This window comes from Molothrus aeneus, chromosome 3 (assembly GCF_037042795.1).
Source record: "Molothrus aeneus isolate 106 chromosome 3, BPBGC_Maene_1.0, whole genome shotgun sequence".
NCBI lineage: Eukaryota > Metazoa > Chordata > Aves > Passeriformes > Icteridae > Molothrus > Molothrus aeneus.
Window position 1 is genome coordinate 40,689,916 of NC_089648.1, and position 12,306 is coordinate 40,702,221.

Here is a 12,306-nt window from a genome sequence, read left to right on the forward strand (position 1 = left end):
GTTGAAAAAGGGGGTAAGTGGGTAGAGAACAACTATTTTAAATATTAGATTCTTGTTAGCACTTAAAGAAGTTTTAAAAATCTGTAATAAGTAAGGAATTTAGCATGTAGTTGCCCTCTCCCTCTTTGAGAAAGAAGATGAGAATAATTTTTTTATTTATTCTTATTTAGGGCTTCAAAAGTCTTCTTGCTGTTTGCTGTCAATACTTTACACTACCTAGACATATTGAAATTGTAGTACTTCTCAGTTTAACTGGGGATATTTTCAATGGCAAAGGTATAAATACTACAAATTTTCATGGTCACATGTGAGTGTTTTCACAATTACAGATCATGGCTAACAAACATTTATTTTTTTAAACACATTCCAAAGCCTTCTGCTTATTCAGAAGATTTTAACTTTTTAAGCGAACCAGCATCTTGAAAAAAACCTCATAGACACTGCATTGTTGATGGGCTTCTAAACTAGTGAGCAATTAATGCCTGTGTTATCTAAAAAGAGAACCATAACTCTGGCTATTAGCTTTTTCTGACACATTTACACAACCCTACAAACCTTGGATCAAGTCTTGCATATTGGTAAAAGGCAGCATAAACTTATAAGAATTAGTATAATAAAGATGATCTTTTAAAGCAGAGAACAGTAAGGCCAATTAAAATCCAAGCCAAGAAGTAAGTGACCTATGGAACTTGAAACTAGATCTAGGAAAGGGAAGAACAGTATGTTAATTGCCCATTCCACAACTGCAGTGATTATGAGCTTTGATTCTTGATGGGGTTTTTAAAGTCTGAATTCCAGTACAGGTACATACCGCCTTTTAAATCAGCTGACGCCCCCACGTACTGGAAGTTGTCCATATTAATTACATCAATAATAGGAGACACAACTCTGGTCTTGTCCTAAAATAAATGTTAGAAAGTAATATTGAAATAATGAAATTATCAATATATAAAAATTCAGGCAGGATGTGATGTTGAACAGTTCAGCAGGATTTCATTAGCATGTCTCCCCAGCTCTCCCTCTACTTCCAAAGAGCCTGTGCTGTGAATAGCACTGCTCAGCACTGCAGAAACCATAGCATAGGGTGTGACTGGAAATCCTTCTTTCTATTCTAGGCTACTTTTATTCAGTAATCCCCCTCTTCTGACTTGCTCTTGAAGAAGGCAGCAAACCTGTGGTTCTAAAGGCAGTCAAGCAAACAGCCCTTCCATTCTTACTTTTAAACCCAATGCAAAGAAAAGCATCCAGACAATTCATATTTTTCACGGCAAGTCTCCAGCTATGCAGTGGACTACAGTCTTATCATTACAACCTTTAAGGGACACTTAGGCCTTTCTGCAATCAGAAAGGTCTTAGGTTAATGTCAATCCATTTCACACTAGGAGAATCACACTTCAATAACCTATACTCAGATAGGAAAGAGAACCTAAAAAGCACCTCAGACTCATGGATACTATTAATCTCCAGCAGTTAAGATTCCAGTGGTACAGATAACCACAGTCCTTATCCAACCATGTTCTCGTATACTATTCTGGGCAATGTTAATTATTTTAACTGATGTTTTTGCCAAAATAGTTTAAGAACAAAAATCTTTCCAACAACTCCATGTGTATTATCCAGCAGAATCACAAGACCTCAGTGTTCTAAAATAAGACTCATCTAATGTTAGAAATGCAGTATCATGGTTAAGCCAGTTTGTCTCCATGAGTTATTGCTTGAATTCAAAATAAAAGTTTGGAGCTGCATAATTTAACATCATTCAGAGAACAGATAACTTCAGAACAGCGTATCATCAAATCTGTGAATATAAAAAAAATGTTTTGAACAAACAGGAGATATTTTGGTAACTCCTATTATAGAGAAACTGTTCTCATGGTTAAAAGAAATACAACCTAAACATCTCTATTTTAGGAATTTATTTTATCAGTATGTCTTGAAACAACACTACATATATTCTAAACAGTGGTTCAAGCATGTATCCCCCTTACTAACCAGTATTATGCAGAACAGACTGGAACCAAATTAGTATGAGGCTGAGATCATAATAAAAGACTTAAAAGCAACTTAAACAAATGCTTTGCTTGGTCCAATAAGAACCTTTAACAACCATTTTCTTTTTATTGAACCTTAACTATTCAATCTCTGCTGATTTTAAATCAGCCCTAATTACATAAACGGCATCTACTAGGTCATTCTGCCTGAGTGAGCAAAAGGTCATGAATTTCTGTATCATCCAAAAGAAGAATTCAAGCAAGCCCAAGAGAATTCAAGCTGAAGACTAAGTGAAAAGCTGAAGACATTGCTTTTTCCATTTCCTTTACTATCACTGCAGCTATGCCAACAAGGCTAAAAATTTGCTTCCATGAGAAATGTAATAGAACATCTAATCTGGTCTCCTACTGAGAATTAATTCATTTGGTCTAAAGCAAACTAGAAATACAAACAAAAAAGGCCAACCTGCCATATTTCCCCATGGATGACATCTTTAGCCCCTGTTTCTCCTAGCGACAGCCTCAAGCCCATGTTTGCAATGGCAAGCAAGGCACAGTGTTGCTAACTCTGTTGTACTTGGGAGGGAATTACAATTTACTGCATCTTCCCTGCAAAGTCCTCTGTGTGTGTGTGTGTGTGTGTGTGTGTGTGTGTGTACACCTTCCTACATCACTGAAATGCTTTAGATGTACCCATGCCCTTATTTTAGGCATTCTGTATATAGCGATAGAATTAGGAAACTCCCTTAAATAAAGACTGATGAGGCAGAAGATATCGACCTGTCCAGTTATTCACAGTTTATTTATGAGCATAAAATACAAAAATGAAAACATCCTTCCTTTCTTTCTCATTTATTCCTTAGCTGAAATTGAGACAGATTATACATCTATGCCCCCTCAAAGTATTTTTGAAGAAGATTTGTTTTTCAAATAGTTCTACTTGATCAGGTTGAACCTGGTGGTAAAAGTTGCCCAAGTTATCAGGTGCCACATTAAGCAGAGCTTCATTTAGGCTTCAGCTTATCTCCACGAAGTTGCATAAGCAGGTAGCATGTTGTCTCTATACACCCGAGCTTTTACTGCTGGTCTGATTATTTCTATCAATATCAGTGCAACACCAAACTAACACCACTTGCTACACCTAACATATTTAAACAACTCCCAGTTGTTTCTCTGACAGCCAAATACCCAGGCCATGTGCATTCAGTCTTGATGTATAACCCTTACATTGTTGGCTTGGGAATGTGCTGCCCTTCTGTGACTTGAAATTACAGGATTTGCTCAGTAGCAAAGCAGAAAAAAGCTCTGTACATTCTTAAAGTGATGCTTTGCAGAGCATTAGAAAGTTGTTAATGCAGACACTGCTAAAAGAGAGCTTGTGGGTCTCCAAATTAGAGTTCACTCATTTAAAAGACTAAAAAGCAGCTGGTTCCTTTAATCACACCATGCATAAATAAGTACCTTTCTTTATGATAATTTAATGTAGAAAATCTTTTGCCCTCTATTGGAAAGTGCAACTGGAAAGCCATGTACTTCTTGGTGAACATAATAAAAAGAAATAGCCTGCAAACACTGTAAGTCTCTAGCACCTGAAAATTTGTAGCAAACCACATCATCTTGACAATTTATAAGGAAGTTATGAATACTCTAGAGAATTAGGCTTTATATATTGTTTTTATAAACCATGAGAAATTATCCTCGAGATTCTGCATTCATTGCTTCCCCCCTCTAAAAGTCTCAAGACACTTCAAAGATTAAAGAGAGAGAGAGAAGATATATATTTCTATATATATCTTATATATAATATATATAATATATATATAATATATATATATTATATATATAATTTCTATATATATCTACCTAATATATATAAGATATATATTTCTTAAGAGAAAATATAAATATTTTCCTTTTAGCATCAGTTAAAAGTGATCTCACTCAAAGTCAAAAAATCTGAGACAGACATGAAAAAGCAAACCACATCTCACTTCTTAATTTTAGTCATTTTTCCTTTTAAGATCATCTCTGTTTAAAAATACCTTCCTAAATGTGACACAGGATTTACTGCTATGCTATGAAAACAGATTAGTTCAGTTCTGCACCAGAATCTTTCAATTTATTTTTCTCACACAATTGCTGAATTCTAAGAACAGAATGTCAAAGTGTTTAGAAATTTGAAAAGGAAAAAGCCAAGTAGATGAGTGCCCATGAAATTGCTAGTAGTTATAGATGTTTTCAGAACTGTGTATACTTATAACTATGCTGACATTTTTGAGGAATCAAAGGGTTAACCTCCACTGTCTCCTCATTTAATCACACACACAAAAAATCTAGAGGGCATAAAAGGTAGCCTTAAGAATCAAGCAGAAAACCACTCTCCTGGAAGGAGCAAAAGGTATACCAGCTCCAGGTTACACGAGTATCTGTACACATTCTGAACTCCAAAGTGGTCACCTTGTGCATATGCTGCTTCTGCACTGAGCTTTTGCTAAAATTGCTGTTGAAAAGTCCCTAGTAGAATCAGACCCCCTCCAGAAATGCTAAGCAAACATGGCTCCTGAAAAAAGGAAGATATTCTAACCAGGAATCCATCTTATAGAAGAAAACTCTCGGATGGATCATGTTTCAATTCAGGAGGAAAGTTTGATATCTCAGGTGTCAGAGGCAGAGCTTTCTAAAGTGGTTATAGCACATCAGATAGAGTTCTGCAGAACTGACTTGATTCAGACTGTTTCTTGGAAGCTGTATATTCTTATATTGTAACACACACTATTACTCTCCTAACACTCCAACAGAAATAAATGCCAAGTGGGCAATCCTGGAACAGAAAGAAAAAAAAAGAAGAACAAAACACTTTCCACCAGATATACAATAGAAGCAGCTGCCTATCAGAAAACACAGTATTCATGAACAGGAGCCCTGACCTGAAAAAAGTTACCAGTGAGCAGAAAAGAGTTCATGTCTATTCAGCTTCTTGTCACTGAGACTATCAAAAAATGCTGCCAATTAACATCAACTAACATACTGTCTGCCCTGAGAGCTGAATTAATCCATTTAAAATAACAAAGAGCTGTCATATACAATATATAAACACTAACCTGGCCTTAATTATTTGAACAACCAGAAAACTTAAAAGCTGCTTTTTCAGTACCCATAGCTGTTGGCTGGGAATCTTTGCAGATGACAGTTAAATGGAATTCTATATCCATTATTTATTTAACAGTACATCAATCTTTTAAGACTGAGAAAAATATATTCATACAGCTGAAAACTATTCAGTGGTACACAATTAGTTTGCACTATGGTGACAGTTGGAAGCAGCGAGTTTTGAAGGATCTAATAATTCACATGCCACTAAAATGTAGCTGCTGCAAGAAGCAAAATATGCACCAGCTTCTCCAACCTAATACACCCCATTCAATGCTGGATCTTCACAAAATTGCCAGCAGTTTAGTAAGAGGTTTTACATTCTGTTACAATGAAAAGGTAACATTTTTTCAAATTCCATATCAGTTTCAGAAAGATAAATGAGTATGACCTGCAAAAAGTCATACAGAAGAGAAATGGGAAAATTACCAAGTAACTGTCTTACCAAATGCAGGGTTTTGCTGACCAAAACAACCACTTCTCTTCTAATTTCTTCAATAAATAGATGCTTCAAGTAGTTTACACAAAAGGCCTGAAAACAGCTCCCATGTCCTAGAATTCATTAGTGCTTTAGCTGCAAGCATTCTCCGCTTCTTTTAGAGATATATTTTATGCCTTCAAGTTTATTTCCTAGTTAATAATTAGAGAGAAATTCCCCCAACCCTTCTGAAGCTGTAACACTTGAGATAGGTAAAAAAAAATAGGAGGAAGTGCTATGGTACCCATGCTCAAGGGCTTTTTAGGCTCTAGGTGCTTTAACAGTGTCCAGGTTTGAGCTGATTAGTTATTTCTACTCCAAAACAGGACTTCAACTGCTGATGTGTCTTGGGCAACTTGCAGTATTTCTGGAACACCTGGCAAATATAGCAGCTATTGCCAATTTTATGAGGTTCAACAAGGCAAAGTGCCAGGTTCTGCACTCAGGTCACAATTTCATGCAATACTACAGGACTGGGGATGCTGACTGACAGCAGCTGAACATGACCCAGCATGTGCCCAGGTGGCCAAGAAGGTCAATGGCATCCTGGCCTGGATCAGCAACTGTGTGGCCAGCAGGACCAGGGCAGTGATCATCCCTTTGTATTCAGCACCACTGGGACCACCCCAATCCAGTGTCCTTTTATAGGCTCCTCACTCCAAGATAGTGAGGTGCTGGAGTGTGTCCAGAGAAGAGTAATGGGGAGCTATGAAGGAACACAAGCCTTTTGAGGAGGAGCTGAGAGTGTTTAGCCTGGAAAAAGGAGTCTCAGGGCAGAGTTTATGACTCTGTACAACTACCTCACAGAAGTTTGCAGCAAGGTGGATATCAGTCTCTTCTAAGAAATAACAAGCACAGGAAAGAGGAAATAGCTTCAAGTTACATCACAGAGATTTGGATTGGGTATTAGGAAAAATTTCTTTACTGAAAGAGAGGTCAAGCATTGGAACAGACTGCCCAGGGAAGTGGAGTGGTCACCATCCCTCAAGGTACTTATTTAAGAGATGTGTAGATGTGGCACTTCAGGGACATGGTTGGGCTTGGCAGGTGCTTGGGTAACAGCTGGACTCAATGATCTTAAATGTCATTTCCAACCTATACGATTTTATGATTCTAAAAGGATGACAGAACCAAACAGAATAAAGAAAATCAGTCATCAATTGATAGCTTCTTCATTGGCACACTGAGTATGTGGGGTTTACTTCCTTCTCTCTCCCCCATTCTGTTTTTGGAGAATGCAAAGGAAACCATAATGTGGGTAAGTGAAGAACTGGGCATTAACCAAACAGAGTAGCTTAGCAAAGCCATTTTGATCAGAAGCATTTTGGAACCAAACCTTTCCTGGAAGACGAGCTTTCCAGAAAGGGAATGCAATTAAGAAAGAATAAAAACCCTGTTGTCTTGAGTGTTTCTCAGTGCTTTTTTGGAATCACACTTCATTCAATTTCCACTTCAACTGAGTTCTTCCAGAGCAAGTTAACAAGTATAAGCAACCCCTGGAGAAAACAGTATAGTTTCACTCTCAATCCTCCCAATTGCTTTTCCAGGACACCAGACTAAGCATAATTTTCATAGATGCTGAGAGCCTCTAGTTCCTGCTAGTTTCCATGAGAATTTTGGTTTGACAAGTCATCCTCTCTCCTATCATCACACTGAATTTTAATGAGGCATAAAGATTCAGGTAAACTGAATCACATCAAGATGATACTGGTAGAGGAGAATCATACTTTGCTCTAAAGATTTTCAGCTTACTGAGGCAGTCCCCAAAGAACCAAGGAAGCATATATTTGAATTACTTGCAAAGATAGTAATAAATATTCAGATTTTATGTTCCTGTGTTCACAGATTAAATGAACAAAAATATGTTTTAATCACAGAACACTCCAATCATCTCCATCATCTTAAATCAGGGAAAAAGCTTCCTTAGGAAAATGAATAAAATTAATCTAGTATAAACCAGATGGCTTTAATATTTAAAAGCTGCTTCTTCAGGAAATTACTTTACAACTCTTTACTAACCTCAGCTACTCTTTCCAAAAGTGGTTCCAGCCAGTGTTCATTGCACTCACAGTGACTATCCAGGAAGGTCAACACTTTGGCTTGTGCTGCATCTGCCCCTCTGACACGAGAGCGCATCAGGCCTGAGAAGTAAAGATGGAAAAGTTTTAAGTACTTCCTGGGGAAAACAATCAACAGTAGTGAGAAACTATTGCATTCCAAGTTAGTAGTCAGTTAAATTACTCATACAGGGCAAATACACAAGCTCCATTATCAAAATCAGATGCTCATTAAGAATTCAGTGAAATGACTTCACACCAAACCACCTGCAAGTGCCCAGCCTACTGCAATCTGCAAGTTTCCATCTGATTTAAGCAGAAGAAGAAAAGTACCTTTTCAAAACAAGTGATAGACAAATACAGATGGATCTGTATTACCCTAAGTGGTATTTACACCAATAAATCTTAAGATTGGATCTGAAAACAGGTATGCCTCCTCAAGTTCTACTATGCAACTAAGGAAAGCACCATAATTAACTTACCCTCCCCACCTTTTTGCCAACCCCCATCTTAGTACTTACCAGAGTCTGTACAGACTTCTATGAACTTCTTCAAGAAATAACCATGCTTCATTAATTCCCATTGGAGAACCTTACCCCAACCCATTTGTCTTTCCTCTGTGACTACAGCCATTCTCTTGTTTTGCAGTTTGTTTGGGGTTTGTCTGTTCTGAATAGATATCTTTAGGTAGAAACTTCTGGCAAAACCAAAAGGTTCTTCTCTTTATGTCTCGATTAGATAGATACTCTCACTGATTTACCCTGCTCCTTTCCTTCCTTTTCTTTTACAATCTGTTCACTGGATGACCTCACTAATCCTTAAAGTCCCTTGCTATATATACACATAGCAAGCTTCCTCCCATTCCTTTGCAAATTTCCTCCCTACTTTTTTCTACTACTATTCAAAAATTCATTGATTTCTTTTTGTCATGTGAGACCAAAGCCAAGTCTGTTTTGTTCTGGTTTTTTTTCTTTTTTAGCTTTGTTTTGTTGTTTTGATTTTTTTTTTCTTCTTTCTTTCTTCATTGTTTCCCACTAAATCTGTTCTGGTTTCTTCAGGCATTTTCCTCCCCCAACAGAAATATTCTAAAAGAGTCAAGCCTGTTACTTACTCCTCCCTTTACAAAATAAATATGCAAAACATGACTATGCCAACAGAACACAAGATGCTTAAGAGGAAAAGCTTGTTTGCTCTGACCAACATTCAATAACAGCCCCATCAAGATCCTTTTCCTATCTCTTATTTCAAGTGTGAGCACAGTTCCAGATACATGCTGTGCCATGGCTCTCCAACATTTTACATTTTATCTGTGGCACACTGACACCTAACTGTACCTCACAGACTTAGTGCTGGTGCCTTAATTTCACCCTTTGAATCTGTTCTGTTCAGTTTTTCCACATCAAACCATTCTTCCAGCACTATTGCTATACTTTTTTTAACTTCTCAAATTGCTCCCTCCAGAGCTTATTATTTCTAAATAATATTGTTGAAGAGCCTACTGTCTTACTCTAATTCTATAGAAAACACATGACAGTGTTTCTAATTTCAGAGTTTAAAAAAATGGATGCGAGCACTTTGGTCATTGAGTCCTCCACAATCACATTCAGGCTTATAATGAATAGAGCTGAAAAGGTTCCACTGAACATTTATTCTGTAGACTACCACACCCTAAAACACATCTGTTCCCATAACAAACTCTGGTACTAGAGATGAGACTAATAGCCAGTAATATTTATTTTTGAAAGAACAGCAGTTTATGTCACTCCCTTCACTGACACCATCTCTTCACGTCAACTTTTGCTGTAAAACACACTGCTTTCCTTTATCATTCATACTACTGATCCACTCTTAGCACACTACACATTCACTAATTCTCTTAAATTTCAATTTGTTTGTGCAATATTTAATCTTAATCTCACAAAGATACAAACTAATACTCTGCCTTCTATCTGCAAACATTTGTGCTCTTCTGACATAATAGATTTGTCAAATTATATTTAATTTTCAGATATACGGATGCACATTCCTAAGCATGTATTTGTATATGCATTGCAAATCAATATTTAAAATTACTAAAAAAACAAACATCAAAAATGTGTTACTTCATTCTGTTTTTTTCCTTACTGCTATCTCCATCTTCAAGTGATACACTGAAAAATGACATTAACTTACTCAGAACCTGGCAACCATGGCAAGTCATAAAAGACTTGCTTTCCTTTGTTCACAAGTATATTCCAAACAGAGTATTTAAACACTAGAACCCATCAGTTATTGCACTAACTTTAATTATGGGATAACACATATTTAGTTTCCAGTTCCTGACAATCTAATGATTCCAGCTCTTCCCCAGGCCAGGCCAGCAGTCTAGAAGATGCAGCTTATAAAAATTAGCAAGGACATATGTGCTAATTCAGTCAGCTATTTCAACTGTCAAATCTCAGTTATTATTTCAAACAGCTGTAGATAACAGTTGCCTGCATCTAATACTTTAAACTCCACCATCAGTGAACTGCTGACTGAAGGGCTCAGTGATGTGACACCACAACTTACAAAGCAACGTAGAAGAAAACAAAAATGTAAGACAAATTTGTTACAGGGCAAACTGGCTTCAGAAAAACCAGCATACTTGGTCCCAGCCCTCCTGGCTCCTCAAACCCTCTAGTCAAAGCAAGTTGTTTGTCTGGCTGTCCATCAACTAAACCCATAAAAACCCAGCAAAAAAAGACGGCTATTTATAAGCTGCATCATTTCAAACACAGATACATTTTACAGTGAGACCTTGTGTACTATGGAAGCAGCTTAACTAAGTATTCAGTGCAGGAAGAGAAAGGAACGGTTGAAGATTAAATGCAATTCCTGAAGGAAGCTCACACTGTAAAAGCCAACAATGGGTAATTGTGCACAGAACAATATGGAAACAATTACAATTACTGTTTTTACCTGCACAATTATGTTTTTTTTTATTCCTTCTACTAGAAGATTTATAAAGTGAAGATCTCTCTTCCAATAAGGCAAGTAAAGAGGAATGTTCCTTTAAAAGACTTGATGAAAACTAACAGATAAAGCAACACAGTGGAACTTGTATCTTACTTCCTTAAAATTAAGCCTACCTTCTCGCCGATCATTCCGAAGAACCCGTACTTTTTCAATTTTTCCCAAGAGAGCCCCATCATCAGCTTAAAAAAAAAAAACAATAATAAGTTTAAGAATTTAAAAAATAAAGAAAAAAAATCAAGTGATGAGAACCAGTTTTGCATCCAACATTTGTGTACCAGAAGAGAGGCCATCTTCAAAAAAAAAGTTTTGTAGGTGAAAATGTTTGTGTTCATAAATAGTTACTCATCTCACAAGAAATAAAGAAAAATTACCAGGCTAAGAAATTACTACCTTCACCATGTTACTTAAAGCTAGCTTAGTTAAATAAAATTATTTCAAGACTGTAAAATTATTTTCTCTTTGCTTACGTTAGACAGTTTCTACATTACATAGAGAGAAAAAACTTCCATAAGATTAAATAAACTGCTTTCTTTGCCTATAAGAAAGCTCACTTTCTAACCAACATTAACACAAACCTGACCTAAGCTAGTATTAGTAACAGTATTAATGCAAATATATATATTAGCTTCTTCTAAGAAATATGACTCTGAGGTCCATTTCAATTGGTTAAACTTCTGTCATGATACACTAGTACCTACAAGACATTGACTTATTTTAGGTTCGGTAAGATTTTTTCTGAGAGACTGATGGAGACAGGCATCCTTTTAAAACAGCACTACAAAAATATTTGTTGCAAACACCATGGGTTTTATTTTTATTTAAGATAACATACTATGAAAAAGCTCTTTTTAAAAATACACTCTTATTATTTCCTGTTAGCTGAAGGACAAGATATACTGGAAATATTTATAGAGACTTCACATTTCCACAATGACAGATATGGAAGAGTTAAAACTTGGCCAAGTCACTGCCAATTCTCATTGATGTGTCCTATTCTCAACTGACTGATCTATCAGCATCAGGAAATCTTACCAGAATAAGCACAGTAAGGTAGGATCCTATAAAAGTACTTACGATCATTACTGTAGTCATCCACTAGTATGATTTCCTTAATAAGATGTGATGGACTTTTTTTAAGGACACTGAAACAGACCAAAACAAAAAATCATTACCGCAGTGTTAATTTTCCAAAATAACGTCAGAAAAGCAGTTACTTAGTTAAGCTGCAGTAGAATCCCGCCCAGGATGTTACTTTCAACAACAGCTGATGGCATGCTCTTACAAAAAGCATGAAAAGAGGCACATGTATAATTTTGTGTTCCTTCTTCCCTGCCTCCCTAACTCCCCCACCCCCACTATTCCAGCCCCCAGAAATCAGTGCATTAGACAATGTCCAACAAGCAACTTTTGCAGATATCTTTGAGTCAAATAACACCTGGGAATCCATCTACCCTGACTTGTTCTTGGAACAGCCAGCCTCCAAACATCATCTGAATATCAGTCCCATACTTTCATGCATTTTAGTTGAGGTGAGCAATTTTGTTTAACATCAACTACTTCAGGATGTAAGAAATGAAGATCTCAATGAAATTAAAACTTACCTTTTCCTCTTCAGATAGTTAAGTATAGTTCA

The 12,306-nt window shown here is 36.6% G+C and overlaps 1 protein-coding gene across 1 annotated transcript in view; it reads right to left on the reverse strand.

Annotated features, from left to right (window-relative positions):
• Window positions 1–12,306, reverse strand: part of GALNT2 (polypeptide N-acetylgalactosaminyltransferase 2) — a 96,745-nt gene that overhangs the window by 28,378 nt on the left and 56,061 nt on the right. Inside the window, exons 5-8 of the mRNA XM_066545653.1 lie at window positions 11,748–11,815; window positions 10,787–10,852; window positions 7,639–7,760; window positions 812–899 (exon numbers count right to left, since the gene is read on the reverse strand). Coding sequence (XP_066401750.1) covers window positions 812–899; window positions 7,639–7,760; window positions 10,787–10,852; window positions 11,748–11,815 — 344 coding nt within the window. The remainder of the gene's footprint in view (window positions 1–811; window positions 900–7,638; window positions 7,761–10,786; window positions 10,853–11,747; window positions 11,816–12,306) is intronic.